This window comes from Pantherophis guttatus, chromosome 1, assembly GCF_059756535.1.
Source record: "Pantherophis guttatus breed Tessera chromosome 1, ASM5975653v1, whole genome shotgun sequence".
Lineage (NCBI taxonomy): Eukaryota > Metazoa > Chordata > Lepidosauria > Squamata > Colubridae > Pantherophis > Pantherophis guttatus.
Window position 1 is genome coordinate 11,813,793 of NC_142063.1, and position 18,420 is coordinate 11,832,212.

The 18,420-nt window shown below is 45.3% G+C and overlaps 1 protein-coding gene across 4 annotated transcripts in view; it reads right to left on the reverse strand.

Annotated features, from left to right (window-relative positions):
- CELF5 (CUGBP Elav-like family member 5) overlaps nt 1-18,420 on the reverse strand; it is a 106,770-nt gene that overhangs the window by 40,578 nt on the left and 47,772 nt on the right. For 2 of the 4 annotated variants that reach the window (XM_060681561.2, XM_060681558.2), the window contains exon 3: nt 4,757-4,805. In XM_060681561.2, coding sequence (XP_060537544.1) covers nt 4,757-4,805 — 49 coding nt within the window. Of the gene's footprint in view, nt 1-4,753; nt 4,806-18,420 lie in introns of all 4 variants that reach the window. The other 2 variants (XM_060681567.2, XM_060681557.2) reach the window with 1 other exon arrangement.

The window sequence follows — 18,420 nt, forward strand, 5'->3', positions numbered from 1 at the left end:
GGCTCCAATCTTGGCAACTTTAAGCCTGGCGGACTTCAACTCCCAGAATTCTGGGAGTTGAAGTCCGCCAGACTTAAAGTTGCCAAGATTGGAGCCCCCTGATTTAAGGTATACATTTTTCCCTGTGATGGTTAACTGTTTGTAAAAGCCGAGTCACCGATCAAACTACAGCAGCCTGATCAATCTTCTCGGTGTCGTATTAATAAAGAGACTTTTGTATTTCCAACCCCTTCGGATTTCTGCTTTTGACTTGGCTAACAAGGAGCTCCGCGTGTTACTCGGGGCAAGATCGAAGGCAATTGTTCGAGGCACGTGAGCGCTCTCACAAGGGAGGTCAAGCTTTTTGCCAACCGAGGGGTCATCGGAATGCGGAAGGATTAAGTGTGAAATGTCACTTCCCCAAAAGGAGCTCTCGGAGGGCCCTGGGTAGGGAGGCCTGCCAAGATTGTGCAAAGCCATCCGGGAGCCTCTCTAAATGGCTTCATGAGAAGCCTCCTTATTGTAAATGACAGGATCAGGAGGATTTGCTCAAAAGGGAAAGTAATGCAACCTGACAAGTCTCAGAAGCCATTGATGGATAGCATTATGAGCTGGAGAATACAATCGTCTGAAGAAAACCTTTCTCAGGGAAGATTACAAATGCAAAGAGAGAGAGACAGAGAGAGAGAGAGAAAAGAAATAAAGAAATAAAGAAGGAAGGAAGGAAGGAAGGAAGGAGAAAGAAAGAAAGAAAGAAAGAAAGAAAGAAAAAGAAAGAAAGAAAGAAAGGAGGGGAGGAGGGGGAGGAGGGAGGGAAGGAAGAAAGGAGAAAGAAGGAAGGAGGAAAGAAAGAAAGAATGAAAGAAAAAGAAAGAAGGGAGAGAGGAAGGGAGGGAAGGAAGAAGAAGGAGGGGGAAGCAGGGAAAGAAGGAGAAAGAAGGAAGGAAGGGGAGAGAGAGAGAGAAAGAAAGGAGGGAAGAAAGGAAGGAAGGGGAAAGAAAGGGAGGAAGAAGGAGAAGGGAAGAAAGAAAGGAGAAAGAAGGAAGGGGGAGAGAGAAAGAAAGAAAGAAAAAGAAAGAAGCAAGGAAGGAGGGAGGGAGGGAAGGAAAGATGGAAGGAGGAAGGAAGAAGGGAAGGAAGGAAAGAGAAAGAAGGAAGGGGGAGAGAGAGAAGGAAAGAAAGACAAAGAAAGAAAGGAGGGGGAGGAGGGAGGGAAGGAAGGAAGGAGAAAGAAGGAAGGGGAGAGAGAAAGAAAAAGAAAAGGAAGGAAGGAGGGAGGGAGGGAAGGAGGGAAGGAAGAAGAAGGAGAGGGGAAGGAAGGGAGGAGAAAGAAGGAAGGGAGAGAGAGAGCGAGAAAGAAAGAAAAAGAAAGAGAGGGAGGGAGGGAAGGAGGAAGGAAGGAAGAAGGGAAGGAAGGAAGGAGAAAGAAGGAAGGGGGGAGAGAGACAAAGAGAAAGAAAGAAAAAGAAAAAGAGGGAGGGAGGGAGGGAGGGAAGGAGGAAGGAAGGAAGAAGGGAAGGAAGGAAGGAGAAAGAAGGAAGGGGGAGAGAGAGAGAAAGAAAGAAGGAAAAAAGAAAGAAGGAGGGAGGGAGGGAAGGAAGGAAGAAGGGAAGGAAGGAAGGAGAAAGAAGGAAGGGGGAGAGAGAGAGAGAAGGAAAGAAAGAAAGAAAGAAAGAAAGAAAGAAAGAAAGAAAGAAAGAAAGAAAGGCTTCATGATAAATTTCTGGGGGGGGGGGAATGGAATAGATTGGGGAATTTGTTCCCCCTGGATCTTTTTAGTCTAGTGGCACTGATGATGTTTGGCTACTGGAAGCTCTGCAAGAAAACCCGCATGGTCAGAGAGCACCAAGGAGCCATCACTGACTTCCCTGTTTGAGGTTTTAAAGGGTTGAGGTTCGTGCCTGCCTAATACACAGGAAATCACCTAATTTCAAGCCTTCTACCATGGCAGAGCACCTCAAAGGCAACTTGGCACTTTTACAGAATCAGACCAAGTTTGGTTTATAGTGGTTTAGGTGCAGGCTTAGAAACCAGGTGTCTGTAAATTCTAGCCCTGCCATAGGCTGGAAAGCCATCTTCACACAGATGGGGACAATCACCAGGAGACGGTGAGTTCTAGTTCCGCCTCAGTCATGAAAGCTGGCTGGGTGATTTTGGGCCAATCAGCCTGACCGTTGGGAATGAATTTCCTTTCCACGTCTGCTTTTCTATACTTGTATTTTCTTAGAATTGGTATCAATCAGGAGATGGCTAGAGAAGAACTCACAGCTGAATCTATTAAGATCTCTGTTCAGAATGGTTTGTTGCTAAATCAAGAAAATGCTGTCCTTCACGCTCTCTGAACTCGGTTGTTTTCTTGCAGACATTTTATGACCCAATTAGAGTGCTAAGCGCTGATGATGTTACCTAGTTGGGTCGTGAAACGTCTGCAAGAAAGCAACCAAACTCTGCAGTTCGACTCCAAGCTACAAATATTCCCTACTATTTGAGATCAAGATGAGATCCGGCTTATAGGATTCTCCAGCCTGGATTTCACATGGAGCTGTCCATAGTGCTAAATTGGATCTGTTCATTTCTTCCCCAACTCCAATGTTCTCCTCCTCCTCCTTTTCCTCCTCCTCCTCCTCCCCCCTCTTACTCTTTCTCCTCCTCCTCCTCCTCCTCCTTCTTCTCCTCCCTCTCTTTCTCTTTCTCTTCCTCCTTCTCCTACACTTTCTCTTTCTCCTCTCCCTCCTCCTCCCTCTCCCTCTCTTTCTCCTCCTCCTACACTTTCTCTTCCTCCTCCTCTTTCTCTTTCTCCTCCTTTTCCTCCTCTTCTCCTCCTACTACATTTTCTCATCCTCCTCCTCTCCCTCCTCCTCTTTCTCCTCCTCTTCCTCTTTCCTCCCCCCTCCCCCTCCCTCCTCCTCCTTCTTTCTCATCCTCCTCCTTTCCCTCCTCCTTCTCTTTCTCCTCCTCTTCCTCTTCTCCTCCCCCTCCCCCTTCCTTCTCCTTCTCTTTCTCCTCCTCCTCCTCTCACTCTCCCTCCTCCTTCTCTTTCTCCTCCTCTTCTTCTTCCTCCTCCCCTCCCTCATCATACCTCTCATCTCCCCCGCTCCTCCTCCCCACAAACCCTGCAAACAATCAAGTTCAGAGACCATCAAGGATGCCTCATTTCAACCCTGAGAGGCAAACATTCTACTTTATTGAAAGTAGATTAGAATCCAGGTCTCCCCTGTCTGAATCTAACAGCAATCCTATAAGGTAGGCTATGGAAGGAAGGAACCGAAGCTTCTCATTTTCTGGATGATCCTATCGTCTAGATAGGATTGAGAGGAAAAAGTTCAGCGGGAGGTCTCTTCTCACAAGGGGAGTTTTTGCTGCCTCTTTTTTTTTTTTTTTTTTTTTTTTATTTGATTTATATGCCGCCCTTCTCCGGAGACTCAGGGCGGCTTACAATGTGCTCAGCAATAGCCTTCATCCTTTTGTATATTTATACAAAGTCAGCTTATTGCCCCCACAAACTGGGTCCTCATTTCACCTACCTTAGAAAGGATGGAAGGCTGAGTCAACCTTGAGCCTTGGCGAGATTCGAACCCTGCAGTAATTGCAGGCAGCTGGTCTTAATAAGCTTAATAACAGGGTGCCTTAAACCCCTGTAGTACCAAGGCTCTTGACGGGACAAAATTTATTTTATTATTTTATTTTATTTTATTTTATTTTATTTTATTTTATTTTATTTTATTTTATTTTATTTTATTTTATTTTATTTTATTTTATTTTATTTTATTTTATTTTATTGGAAATTCTTGACTTACAGCAATTCCTTAGTGACCATTCAAAGTTACAACGGCACTGAAAAAAATGATTTATGACCATTTTTCACACTTATGACCATTGTAGCATCTCCGTGGTCACATTTTTTTTTTTTTTAATTTGATTTTATATGCCGCCCTTCTCCGGAGACTCAGGGCGGCTTACAATGCGTTAAGCAATAGCCTTCATACTTTTGTATATTTATACAAAGTCAGCTTATTGCCCCCACAAACTGGGTCCTCATTTCACCTACCTTAGAAAGGATGGAAGGCTGAGTCAACCTTGAGCCTGGCGAGATTCGAACTTACAGTAATTGCAGACAGCTGGTCTTAATCACAATGCTATTAGTCTGCTGAGCCACCAGGCTCTACATGATCAAAATCTGGGCATTTGGCAACTGACTCCCATTTATGACGGTCACAGTGTCCCCTCGGGGTCACGTGATCCCCTTTTTGCGACCTTCTGACAGGCAAAGTCAAGGGGGGGAAGCCAGAGTCACTTAACAACCTTGTTATTAACTTAACAACCGCAGTGATCCACTTAACAACGGTGGCAAGAAAGGTCGTAAAATGGGGCAAAACTTACTGAACAAATGTCTCACTTAGCAATGGAAATTTTGGGCCCAATGGTGGCCATAACTCAAGGACTACTTTTATTTTATTTTATTTTATTTATTTATGTGTTCCCCATCTCACTGTCCAGTAATTTTGGTTTAGCCTGCCATGTCCCTCTTTCTCTCTGCCCTTCCCGTCAGTGACTAGATTTCAATTCGAGATCTCTTTGGATCTAATCTGCCCACTTCCAGTCATTCTATCTTGGTCCAACCCAAATCCTTTCACTTTATATTACATTTCAGTCTCTTGAGTGCCCCAGTAGATGCCTGAACTTTGCAAATCAGAGTTTAGGAGACCTGACAGAAGATATATATAAATATATTTTCCAATAGACTGATCCGACAAAAATAAGGCGAGATGACAACTACCTCCACGGCTCTCGCTGTCCGCAGGCTTCACCTGGATCGGCCGGGCCATCTGCAGAGAAATGGCAAAGGTTAGATTATGTTTTTGTGCATTTCGCAACCCTACAGAAAGGCTAAGCAAGAGATTTTCCTCAGAAGGATAGCATTTGTGAGAAGGATAGGAGCAGCAATTGCGGCCTGAAACAAAATGCTGCGGTCAGAATTTCCAGAATACTTCCAGGCTTCTAGACCGGGGGGGAGAGGGGGGGCTGATGGGGGTTGGCAGGGGTTCGGGAGAACCTCTAGCTAAGATTCTGTGCAGCTCGGAGAACCCCCAAATCCCACTCCTGGCTGACCCTGCTCACCCCACCCATTCCCTTCCAGGAGCCCTCAGGTGGCCCGTTTTGGATGCTGGTAAGTGCAGGGTGCGCACTGAGGCTCGGGTAGGGCGAAAAATGGGCCTACTAGAAGTTCGGGAAGGCCAGAAACAGGCCCATTTCTGGCCTCCAGAGGGCCTCTGGAGCCTGGGGAGGCTGTTTTTGCCCTCCCGGAAGCTTGAGGAAAGCCTCTGGAGCCTGGGGAGGGCAACCCCCCCCCAGCGTGGTGCAGGAGGCTGACTAGGCCACACCCATTATGCCCATGCCCACCCAGCAACCGGGCAAAGAACCTCTTGCTAAAAATTTTTGAAGCCCACCCCTGTTCTGGACTGCCCCATTGCAGGATACTCCGTTCCACACCCACTGTCTTGTTCCCTCCATTTATTGCGACTGCCACAAAGAAGAGGGAAGGAAGGGGGGGGGGTCAACTTATTCTGCAAAAGCACCTGAAAGCGGAACAAGAAGCAATGGGCTGGAAACGAATCAAGGAGAAATCCGAACTAGAAACAGAGAGACATTTTGAAATAATAGAAAAATACTTGTAGCTCGGGGTTTGGATTTGGGCGGTGGTTTTGTTCACCCGAGCTAAACTAAGCTAAAAACTCTTTTGCTAAACTAAGGGGGGATAGGGCAAGCCACTTCTACCGAAGTAACAAAACGTTCAGGAACAAAATGGCAAGCTCGGAAAGCAAATCGTTGCCAAAAATAAGGAGAAATTTCCTGACAGTGAGAACAATTAATCAGTGGAACAACTTGCTTCAGAAGTTGTGAATGCTCCAACACTGGATGCTTTTAAGAAGAGACTGGACAGCTATTTGTGTGAAATGACATAAGGGTCTCCTGCCTTAGCAGGGGGTTGGACTAGAAGACCTCCAAGGTCCCTTCCAACTCTGTTATTCTGTTACTTATTTATTCGATTGATCTAGCACCATACATATATCTCTTCAAACCCTAAACATTAAAACCCTGGCACCAAAATTAAGCTTCTACCACATGCAATTGACTCCACGCTAAGAAAGCTGAGTTTTGTAAGCTGGCCTATGATTATACCAAGGATGATTTGATTTGATTTGATTTGATTTGATTTGAATGGAGTTTAGCATACGCAATCCTGTGTTTTCGCAATAGCCACATGAGGTTATGTCTTTATCATTCCTTCCAGAATTCTTAGGAAGCCATTAGATGGTTTGGCTCTGCAACCCAACAAGACAGACAGAGACTTCAGAGGATGATTAGAACTGCAGAAAAAACAATGGCTACCAACCTGCCTTCCATTGAGGTCCTGTATACTGCACGAGTCAAAAAGAGGGCTGTGAAAATATTTACAGACCTCTCGCATCCTGGACATCAACTGTTTCAACTCCTACCCTCAAAACGATGCTATAGAGCACTGCATACCAGCACAACTATCTATCTATCTATCTATCTATCTATCTATCTATCTATCTATCTATCTATCTAATGCAATTTATATGCCGCCCTATCTCCGAGGACTCAGGGTGGCTTACAATGGTAAAATGCATAATTCCTTATTAAAACGATATAAAATTAAAATCCAATTAAAACAGTTTAAATTTCATTAAAAATCCCCCATCAGTCCAGGCTACGGAACAACCAGGTCTTCAACTCGTGGCGGAACGAGCGAAGGTCAGGGGCCATCCAGAGCTCCAACGGAAGTTGGTTCCAGAGGGTGGGTGCGCCCAGAGAGAAAACTTTCCCCCTGGGGGTCACCAGCCGACACTGTCTGGCCAACGGCACCGTGAGGAGGCCCTGTCTGTGGGAACGCACCGGGCAATTGGGGATTGTCGCTGGCTGCAGAGGGTCCGACAGATATCCCGGGCCTAGGCTATGACGCAAGAACAGTTTTTTCCCGAACACCATCACTCTGCTAAACAAATAATTTCCTCAACACTGTCAAACTATTCACTAAGTCTGCATTACTATTGCTATTAGTCTTCTCATCATTCCTATCACCCATCTCCTCCCACTTATGGCTGTATGACTGTAATCTTGTTGCTGGTATCCTTAAGGTTTATATTGACTGTTTCCCTATGACTATCATGTACTTTATGATTCTTGACGAATGTATCTTTTATTTTCGAGAATGTATGCACCAAGACAAATTCCTTGTGTGTCCAATCACACTCGGCCAATAAAAAATTCTATTCTATTCTATTCTATTCTGTTCTGTTCTGTTCTGTTCTGTTCTGTTCTGTTCTATTCTATTCTATTCTATTCTATTCTATTCTATTCTATTCTATTCTTATTCTTATTCTTATTCTTATTCCATTCCATTCTATTCTATTCTATTCTATTCTATCTATATAATTTTTGATTTGCTCGCTAGCCTAGTCATTGGCAAAAGAACATCTTCCTTAACTGGGTGAAGGATCTTGCCAGAATCTGGATTTCACTTATCTTTCACCTTTTATGAAACTAAATTAAGAGGGAAGGAGGGAGGAGGGAAGGAAGGAAGGAAGGAAAAGGGTAGAATAGAATAGAATAACAGAATTGGAAGGGACCTTGGAGGTCTTCTAGTCCAACCCCCTGCTCAGGCAGGAAACCCTACACCACTTTAGACAAATGGTTATCCAATCTCTTCTTTAAAACGTCCAATGTTGGAGCATTTACAACTTCTGGAGGCAAGTTGTTCCACTGATTAATTGTTCTAACTGTCAGGAATTTCCTCCTTAGTTCCTGCCATTATTTCTCCTTAATTCCAGGTTGCTTCTCTCCTTGATTAGTTTCCATCCATTGCTTCTTGTTCTGCCTTCAGGTGCTTTGCAGAATAGCTTGACTCCCTCTTCTTTGTGTAGGGGTAGGAGGAGTAAGGGTGGGGGGAGGAGGAGAAGGAAGAAGGAGGAGGGGAAGAGGGGAAGAAGGAAGTGTGGAAGAAGAAGGAAGGAAGGAAAGAAGGAAGGAAGGAAGGAAGAAAAGAAGGAAGGAAGGAAGGAAGGAAAAGGGTAGGGATAGGAGGGATAAATTTGGGGGGAGGAGCAGAAGGAAGAAGTTGGAGGGGAAGAAGGGAAGGAGGAAGTGAGGAAGAAGAAGGAAGGAAGGAAAAGGGTAGGATAGGAGGGGTAAGGATGGGGGGGAAGAGAAGGAAGAAGGAGGAGGGGAAGAAGGGAGGGAGGGAGGAAGAGAGGAAGGGAGGAAGGAAAGAAGGAAAAGTGTAGGGATAGGAGGGGTAAGTGTGGGGGAGGAGGAGAAGGAAGAAGGAGGAGGAGAAGGAAGAAGGAGGAGGGGAAGGAAGGAAGGAGGAAGGAGGAAGGAAAAAGAAGAAAGAAGGAAGGAAGGATAGAAGGATGGAAGGATGGATGGAAGGAAGGAAGGAAGGAAGGAAGGAAGGGTCAAAGAAATGTTGTTGTGACTTAATGGTACACCTTCTCCTTTGGAACAAACGTTTTACTGGAGGGAGGAAAAAAAGGGTATTTAGCATTCATGTACAATCCAGGAATTTGGAGGTGGCAGAATCATTCTCGGCCATATTAAAATTTAAAATCGGGCAATCGGACCACGTGCTAGGAGAAGTCAAGCCGTTCTGTCCAGGTGTCATATAGGTGTTTTTAAAAGACAAACAGAACTCTTGTTGATCCCCCCCCTCCTTGGGGAGTTGAAAATGCAAATGATCTCAAATGCCGTAGGGCTAAAAGTCAAGACGTGCGGGGTGGGGGGGAACAGGATGAGTGACAATACAGGAGGCAACCAACCTTGGAATTGACAATGAAGCTATTGAAGTGGTTAGAGAGCTTCTGCCTTTGAGGATCAACCAACAACAGTAAAAGGACCAGCTGTCGAGAAATATGGACTAGAATAACAAGAGTTGGAAGGGGCCTTGGAGGTCTTCTAGTCCAACCCCCTGCTTAGGCAGGAAACCCTACACCACTTCAGACAAATGGTTACCCAACATCTTCTTAAAAACTCCCAGTGTTGGAGCATTCACAACTTCTGGTGGCAAGTTGTTCCATGGATTAATTGTTCTAACTCTCAGGAAATTTCTCCTTAGTTCTAGGTTGCTTCTCTCCTTGATTAGTTTCCACCCATTGCTTCTTGTCCTGCCTTCAGGTGCTTTGGAGAATAGCTTGACTCCCTCTTCTTTGGGGCAGCCCCCTCAAATATTGGAAGACTGCTATCATGTCACCCCTAGTCCAGTGGTGGGTTTCCAATTTTTTTACTACCAGTTCTGTGGGTGTGGCTTGGTGGGCGTGGCATGGCTTGGTGGGTGTGGCAGGGGGAGGATACTGTAAAATCTCCATTCCCTCTCACTCCAGGGGAAGGTTTTTTTTTTTTTTTTAATTTGATTTATATGCCGCCCTTCTCCGGAGACTCAGGGCGGCTTACAAAGTGCTCAGCAATAGCCTTCATTCTTTTGTATATTTCTACAAAGTCAGCTTATTGCCCCCACAAACTGGGTCCTCAATTTACCTACCTTAGAAAGGATGGAAGGCTGAGTCAATCTTGAGCCTTGGCGAGATTCGAACCTGCAGTAATTGCAGGCATCTGGTCTTAATAACCAGCTTAATAACAGGGTTCCTTAGACCACTGTACTACCAAGGCTCTTGGTAGGTTACTGCAAAATCCTTATTTCCTCCTCATCAGCTGGGACTCGGGAGGCAGAGAATAGATGGGGGCGGGGCCAGTCAGAATTTTTACTACCGGTTCTCCGAACTACTCAAAAGTTCCGCTACCGGTTCTCCAGAACTGGTCAGAACCTGCTGAAACCCACCTCTGCCCCTGGTCCTTCTTTTCATTAGACTAGACATACTCAATTTCTGCAACCGGTCTTCATATAGTTTAGCTTTTGGCCCCCTAATCATCTTTGTTGCTCTTCCTTGCATTCTTTCTAGAGTCTCAACATCTTTTTGATATCATGGCGACCATATTTGAAGAAAGATAGAAACATTATGGATGATTTTGAACATTGGTGTTAGAGAAGACCCCGAGAAGACCCTGGACATGCAAGAAAACAAACCAATGGATCATCAAACAAAACAACCCAGAGTTTTCACTCAAGGCACCGATGACTAGACTCAAATGATCCTACTGTCAACTCACAAAGTATCCCTGGCCTGCTCTCAAGTTGCCATAGGAAAGGGGGATGGGAAACCAATGAAGCAACACGGCAGCCAAAGACAGGAGCACATTCCAGACATATCTTTCTCAAGGCTGTCTCCCAGGGTTACCCACAGCGGCCCGGAGAGGAGTGATCTCTACAACCCGTGAAATTGCTTCATTGGTGAATGTGATTGATGACACACTCTGGGGGAAGTGGGGAAACAGGGTCATGATTAGGGCCGTAAATTATGTGGGGTCAGAGTTGGCTTCATTTGGGTACTGCCAACATGGAGCTGCTAATAAATAACTGGATTTCTTTCGAAGCTTGGCTCGAGGCTCATGATTTAATTAGGGCATCCGTAGGAATCCTGACGCCTACTTCTTGACACATGATTTGAAGTCCCAGATCTCTTGAGGAGGCTGTGATCCTGGGGAAGGTGGAAGGAAAGAGAAAAAGAGGGCCAACAGCGGCAAGAGAGAGGGTCTGAGTCCCAGCAGTGATGGGTTCATGGTTGGATCAAATTGAAGGTCTATCTAGTTAAGAGTTGGCACCAACTCAACGGTCCATCATAAATCCAGACAAAACTCCCACTGTCCGCAAGCAATATAAAACTTGGGCCTACCAAGGAAGGCAAATTTAGGAGATTTCAAACTACAGCACCCATCGTCCCTAGTCCCATCAGCCCGATGAGAATTGTAGTCCTAAACCTCCGTCTACACACAAACTTTCTTTTAAGGATTTCAATTCTACACACAGACAGGAGATTGCGGGGTCGCAGAACTCCCCCACATCTCTTGGTGTGCAAGGAAACATTGCCAGCTGTTCTGACCCCTGAAGGGAGGGTGTGGGGGGGGGCTGCTTAGCCAAATTAAAACAATTCCCCCCTCCCCATTTGCCAAGGCATTTGGAGGAGAGCTTTGAGAATCGAGATGGGCAAAAGTTGAAAGGCCATTTGGTCAGTTTCGGTCCATTGCAATATTTCCTGGCTCTGTAGATGCTGAAGTTGGTGATTTGCACCAGTTAGACTACTGCGGCTGGCTATATGAGGGGCTTTCCAGAAGGACATCTGAAAATTGCAGCTGGGACAAAATGTGGTTTTTCTTCTGCTGGGTGATTTTCGCTATTTTAGGAGAAACCCCTCAGAGCAGGGATGGGCAACGACGGCCCCTTCATGACCTGTGGACTTCAACTCCCAGAATTCCTGGCTCATGAAGTCCATGCATCTCTTAAAGTAGGCTGGCTCAGGAATTCTGGGAGTTGAAGTCCACAGGTCATAAAGGGGCCACAGTTCCCCACCCATCCTTCAGAGAATTCAGAGGCTTTTTACTGTGGTGCCCCCCCCGCCATTATAAAACAGCTTTTTCCTTTAAGTCAGCTTGTTTTCATTGTGGGGACTGGCATTGGGGGCTTACGAAGCTTTAATTTGAATTTAATTGATCGTTTAAGTCAATCTTTCCCAATCTCCACCACTCTAAAATGGGTGGGCTTCAACTCTCAGAATTCCCCAACCAGCCTACTTCAAGAGATGCATGGACTTCAGCTCCCAGAATCCCCTAGGTAGCATGCTTTAAGCAGTGGTGAAATCCAATTTTTTTCTGTGGGCGTGGCTTGGTGGGCGTGGCAGGGGAAGGATACTGCAAATTCTCCATTCCCTCCCCACTCCTGGGGGAAGGATACTGCAAATTCTCCATTCCCACCCCACTCCTGGGGGAAGGATACTGCAAAATCCCCATTTCCTCCCCATTCCTGGGGGAAGGATATTGCAAAATCTCCATTCCCACCCCACTCCTGGGGGAAGGATACTGCAAATTCTCCATTCCCACCCCACTCCTGGGGGAAGGATACTGCAAAATCCCCATTCCCTCCCCACGCCTGGGGGGAAGGATACTGCAAAATCTCCATTCCCTCCCCACGCCTGGGGGGAAGGATATTGCAAAATCTCCATTCCCAACTCACTCCTGGGGGAAGGATACTGCAAAATCCCCATTCCTCCCCACTCCTGGGGGAAGGATATTTTAAAATCTCCATTCCCACCTCACTCCTGGGGGAAGGATACTGCAAAATCCCCATTTCCTCCCCACTCCTGGGGGAAGGATACTGCAAAATCCCCATTCCCACCCTACTCCTGAGGGAAGGATACTGCAAAATCCCCATTCCCTCCCCACTCCTGTGGGAAGGATATTGCAAAATCTCCATTCCCACCCCACTCCTGAGGGAAGGATACTGCAAAATCCCCATTCCCTCCCCACTCCTGGGGGAAGGATATTGCAAAATCCCCATTCCCTCCCCACTCTGGGGCCAGCCAGAGGTGGTATTTGCCAGTTCTCCGAACTACTCAAAATTTCCGCTACCGGTTCTCCAGAACCTGTCAGAACCTGCTGGATTTCACCCCTGGCTTTAAGGCTTGGGGACTTCAACTCCCAGAATTCCTCCAGTTGGGAGAATTCTGGGAGTTAAAGTCCACCCATCTTAAAGCACCTTAAAGAGATTAAGAAACAGTGGTTGAGGTTGTTATTATAATTATAATACAACCCTTGGAGACATCCTTAATACAGGTACTCCACGACTTACAACAGCTCGTTTAGTGACCGTTCAAAGTTACAACGGCATTGAAAAAAGTGACTTATGACCGTTTTTCACAGTTACGACCATTGCAGCGTCCCCATGAACATGTGATCCAAATTCAGATGCTTGGCAACTGACTCATATTTATGACCGTTGCTGTGTCCCAAGGTTACGTGACCCCCTTTTGCGACCTTCTCACAAGCAAAGTCAACGGGGAAGCCAGACTCACTTAACAACCAGGTTACTAACTTATCAACTGCAGTGATTCACTTAACAACTGAGGCAAAAAAGGTCGTAAAATGGGGGAAAACTCACTTAACAAACATCTCACTTAACAACAGAAATTTTGGGCTCAGTTGTGGTCATAAGTCAAGGACTACTTGCACTTATGACGGTTGCAGTGTCCCAAAGTTACGTGATCCCCTTTTGCGACCTTCTGACATGAAATCCATGGGAAAGCCAGATTCGCTTAAACAATCATGTCACTAACTTAATAACTGCAGTGATTCACTTAACAACTTTGGCAAGAAAGCTCATAAAATGTGGCAAAATTCACTTAACAAATGTCTCGGTTAGCAACAGTTGCAATCGTAAATCGAGGATTACCTATAATGGGGTTTTCTGCAGAGAGTTAAGTGAATCAGGCCACCTTCAAGTCTTTGCAATCAATCCATTCATCCATTCATCCATCCATCCATCCATCAATCAATCTGTTTGCAATGGTTTAGGCTTCCCGCCTCTGCCTGTTTGGGCGTGTTAAGGCTTTTCCTGGTTTTGTTTGACGCATGCATCTGTTTTTGGGTGCCACTCTGCACTCTTGACATACACAAACCAACCATTTACGCACGCTGGTCCCTGGGATGTCTCTAGTGTCTAAGGAGCTGGATAGACATCCTTAATAATGATGGCATTTTCGGCTATTATCCCCAAAAGAAAATGAAAAGAGGCATTTTTTCCAGGGACAAAATGGGATGAGTGAGTAAGAGGGAGCTCCTTAAAGAGAAACCAATGGTAATAATGTCTGTCTGTCTGTCTGTCTGCCTGTCTGTCTGTCTGTCTGTCTTTCTTTCTTTCTTTCTCTCTCCTTTCTTTCTCTCTTTCTTTTTCTTTCTTTCTCTCTCTTCCTCCTTTCTTTTTTCCTTTCTCTGTTCCCTTCCTTCCTTCCTTTCTCTCTTTCTCTTTCTCTTCCTTTCTCTCTCTCTTTCTTTCTTACTTTCTTCCTTCTTTCTCTCTTCTTTTTCTTTCTTTCTCTTTCTTTCTTTCTCTGTCTTTTCCTCTTTATTTTTTTCTCTCTCTTCCCTTGCTTTCTCTCTCTCTCTCTCTTCCTTCCTTCCTTCTTTCTCTCTCTCTCTCTTCCTTCCTTCTTTCTCCTCCCTCCCTCCCTCCCTCCCTCCCTCCCTCCCTCCCTCCCTCCCTCCCTCCCTCCCTTCTTTCTTTCTTTCTTTCTTTCTTTCTTTCTTTCTTTCTTTCTTTCTTTCTTTCTTTCTTTCTTTCCATTAAGGATACAATGCATGTACCTCCTTGGTTGGAGGCAAAATGGCTCCTTTAGGCCCCTTCCATCCTTTCCTCTTTCCCTCACAATTTCTGGGCTTCTCCACCCCACTCCCCCACCCCAAAAACCCCCACATCTCTTCAAGAAGGCCTCACTTTCTGTGTCTTCAAAACCCCAAAAAGAGAAACGGTTACCGTAGCAACAGCTATGCACCGCACGGGGTCTGACATTTGTGGGTTGCCGTGGCAACTGGATTTTCTTGGGGAGGGGGGAATTTTTCTCTCTGGAGAGGTAAGGGGGTGTGATGGGGAGAGGTGGGGAAGGGTGAATGAGGGGGTCGCAGACTCAGATTTGATCCAGGACAATGTCGGTTTGCAAATCCCCTTCTCCGTTTGTTTTGTTGTTTTTTCAGTTTCCGATTTTTGCAAATATTTTCAGATTTGCAAAGTGGTTTTGTCTGGTTGGGTTGCAAGGTTTACACACATCGAATCAAACAATCCACGGATTGCCTGTAGTGCATGTGAAAATTGTGCGTCCTCACTATGGCAGCCTTCGAAGGCTCTAGACTAAACATAGTCCTCGATTTACGACAATACGGACCAGCGTTTCCATTGCTAAGAGGTCATTAAGGGAATCCTATGAGACTTTATGACTTTTTGGCCGCAGTCGCTAAGTGAATCGCTGCAGCTGTTAAGCAAATCATGAGGACGTGAAGCGAATCCGGCTTTCCCCATCGACTTTGCTTGTTGGAAGCAGCTGGGAAGGTCGCAGATGGGGATCATGTGATCCCAGGATACGGCGACTGTCATAAATACATGCCAGTTGCCATGGGCCTGAATTTTGATCATGTGATCATGGGATGCTCTAACATGCCGGTTGCCAAGGACCCAAATTTTGATCACGTGACAGTGGGGATACTGCAATAGGTATCAGTTATAAGGACCAGTGGTAAGTCACTTTTTTCAGTGCTATAGTAACTTCAAATGGTCACTAAATGTATGGTCATAAGTCAAGGACTACCTGTATAACTCTTGCCCAGTGTCCAGGTGATGGGGACGAAAACTGAAGGCCCAAAGATGTATGAATGTCAGGACGGGCAAAGCTGATCATTACTCGCACAGTCTGATTAGGTTTTGGCCAGGATGAGTTATTTTAAGTAAATGAATTTCTCCAAGGCTGAAATAGATTCCCGGATGGGACACCACCAGGAGATTCAGGAGTCTGGAAACTGGTAACAGGAAAAAGATCTCAGAAAGCAGAAGAAAACTACTTCTCTAAATCCAGAGTGGCCATTTACAACCTACAACATCCAAGAAACCTTTTTAAGTATTTCCCTAAGGCTGAAATAGATTCCTGGATAGAACACCACCAGGAGATCCAGGAGTCTAGAAACTGGTAATAGGAAAAAGACATAAGAAAGCAGCAGAAAACTACTTCTCTAAACCCAGAGTGGCCAATTGCAACCCACAACATCCAAGCAACGTAGTATGGTATTTGTTTTTCATTAAAAAATTTGCCAGTTTTCAATAGCAGGCAAGAAAACGATTTCTCCTTACAGAATTCCTGGAATAAACCAATTCCCAGACAGATCAAATGAAATATAAAGACTCTCTGTGCCCTAAAGTTTGAAAATTTAAGTCCGTCAAAAATCATCCAATCTTCCTCCCACAAAATATACTTAGGATGAGAATTATAATAGGAGATATATAAAATTATGACTATTTTGACAGTCTAGGACAGTGTTTCTCAATATCAGCATCCAGAAGGTGTGTGGACTTCAACTCCCAGAATTCCCCAGCGAGATGCTCATGCTGGCTGGGGAATTCTGGGAATTGAAGTCCATACATCTTGAACTTGCTTAAGTTAGGAAATATACCATTTCAACCGCCTGAGATAAAACTCATCTCTTTGACCCTAAATTAATCTATCCTCTAAGCTCCCCCATTTTTTTCCCCCTGTTGGCACCGGTCACTTGCAAAACTATTTTGGGGCCAAACTATTTAATTCGATTTTATTTCTGCTTTTTAAATTTTGTATATATGTATTTTATTGTTGGCTGTTCACCGCCCTGAGTCTTTCAGGAGCAGGGCGGTATATAAATCAAATAAAAGTAAAAGTAAAGTAAAGTAAAAAACTGGAGAAAGTAAAATAATAATCACAGCGTTGTCATAACTCACAAACCGTCTCTTAAACCCATTAGCTATTTTATATAACATGGCTTGTCATTAAGTCTTAACTTAACCATCAAAACTCCCAGAATCCCCTAGGCAGCGTGCTTTAAGGCTTGGGGACTTCAACTCCCAGAATTCCTCCAGCTGGGAGAATTCTGGGAGTTAAAGTCCACCCACCTTAAAGCAGCTTAAAGAGATTGAGAAACAGTGGTTTAGGTTGTTATTATAATACAACAACCCTTGGAGACATCCTTAATTCAGGTACTCCACGACTTACAACAACTCGTTTAGTGACCGTTCAAAGTTACAACGGCATTGAAAAAAGTGACTTATGACCGTTTTTCACAGTTACGACCATTGCAGCGTCCCCATGATCATGTGATCAAAATTCAGATGCTTGGCAACTGACTCATATTTATGACCTTTGCTGTGCCTGGGGTCATGTGATCAGGGGGGTGAAATCCAGCAGGTTCTGACAGATTCTGGAGAACCGGTAGCGGAAATTTTGAGTAGTTCGGAGAATTGGCAAATGCCACCTCAGGCTGGCTCCAGAGTGAGGTGGGAATGGATATTTTGCAGTATCCTTCCCCTGCCACGCCCACCAAGCCACACCACCCCCACCAAGCCATGCCCACAGAACCGATAGTAAAAAAATTTGGATTTCACCACCACACGCAATCCCCTTTTGCAACCTTTTCACAAGCAAAGTCAATGGGGAAACCAGATTCACTTAACAAACAGTTTACTAACTTATCAATTGCAGTGATTCACTTAACAACTGAGGCAAGAAAGGTCGTAAAAGCTGGAGAAAGAAAAATAATAATCATAGCGTTGCCATAACTCACAAACTGTCCCTAAACTCATTAGCTGTTTCATATAATGTGCTTGTCATTAAATCTTAACTATCAAAAAACATCAATCCAATTTTCCAGTTTCATTTAGTACCCTTGAAGCCATTAAACTGATCTCAGCTTTAAACCCCCCCCCAGGATGGAAGGTGGGCCATCCATCCATCCTTTAGAGTAGGTCAGGTCAAGGACAGGTAGTCCTCGAATTATAACCATTCGTTTAGCGACCGTTCAAAGTTTCAACAGCACTGAAAAATGTGACTTACAATCGGGGATGGGCTGCTGGCGGTTCGTAGGGGTTCGAGAGAACCCCTAGCTAAAATTCTGTGCAGTTCGGATAACCCCCAAATCCGATTCCTGGCTGGCCCTGCCCACCCCTCCCCTCCCCTCCCCTCCCAGGAGTCCCCACGTGACCCATTTTGGATGCAGTTAAGTGCGTGGAGGCTCAGGGAGGGCGAAAAACGGGCCTAACGGAAGTTCAGGAAGGCCAGAAATGGGCCCACTTCCAGCTTCCAGAGGGCCTCCGCAGCCTGAGGAGGCCATTTTCGCCCTCCCGGAGGCTTGAGAGAAACCACTGGAGCCTGGGGAGGGCAAAAACACCTCCCCCCCTGCGGTGCAGGAAGCTGACTAGGCCATGCCCACCATGGCCACGCCCACCCAGCAACCAGGCAGAGAACCCCTTGCTAAATTTTTTGAAGCCCGCTCCTGCTTACGATGGTCCTTGAATTTACAACTGTCAAGCCTCTGTATCGTCACATGATCAAAGTTAGAACACGTGGCAACTAGCATGCATTTATAATGGTTGTCGCGTGTTGCGGTCATGGGATCGCCATATATGAGCTTCCCAGCCAGATTCTGACAAGGAAAGTCAATGCAGGAAGCCGGATTCGCTTTAATGACTGTGTGATTCAATTAACAACTGCAGAAATTCGTTTAACCACTATGGCAAAAAAACCCAGCTCATTTAACAAGTGCCTTGCTTGCTTAGCAACCTAAATTCTGGTCTTAGAAATTGTGGTTATGCAGGTTATCCTCAATTTACGACCACCATCGAGCCCGAATTTTCTGTTGTTAAGTGAATCATTTGTTAAGCGTGTTTTGTCCCATTTTGCGACCTTTCTTGCCACAGTTGTTAAGTGAATCACTGCAAGTTGATATGTTAGTAACCCGGTTTTTAAG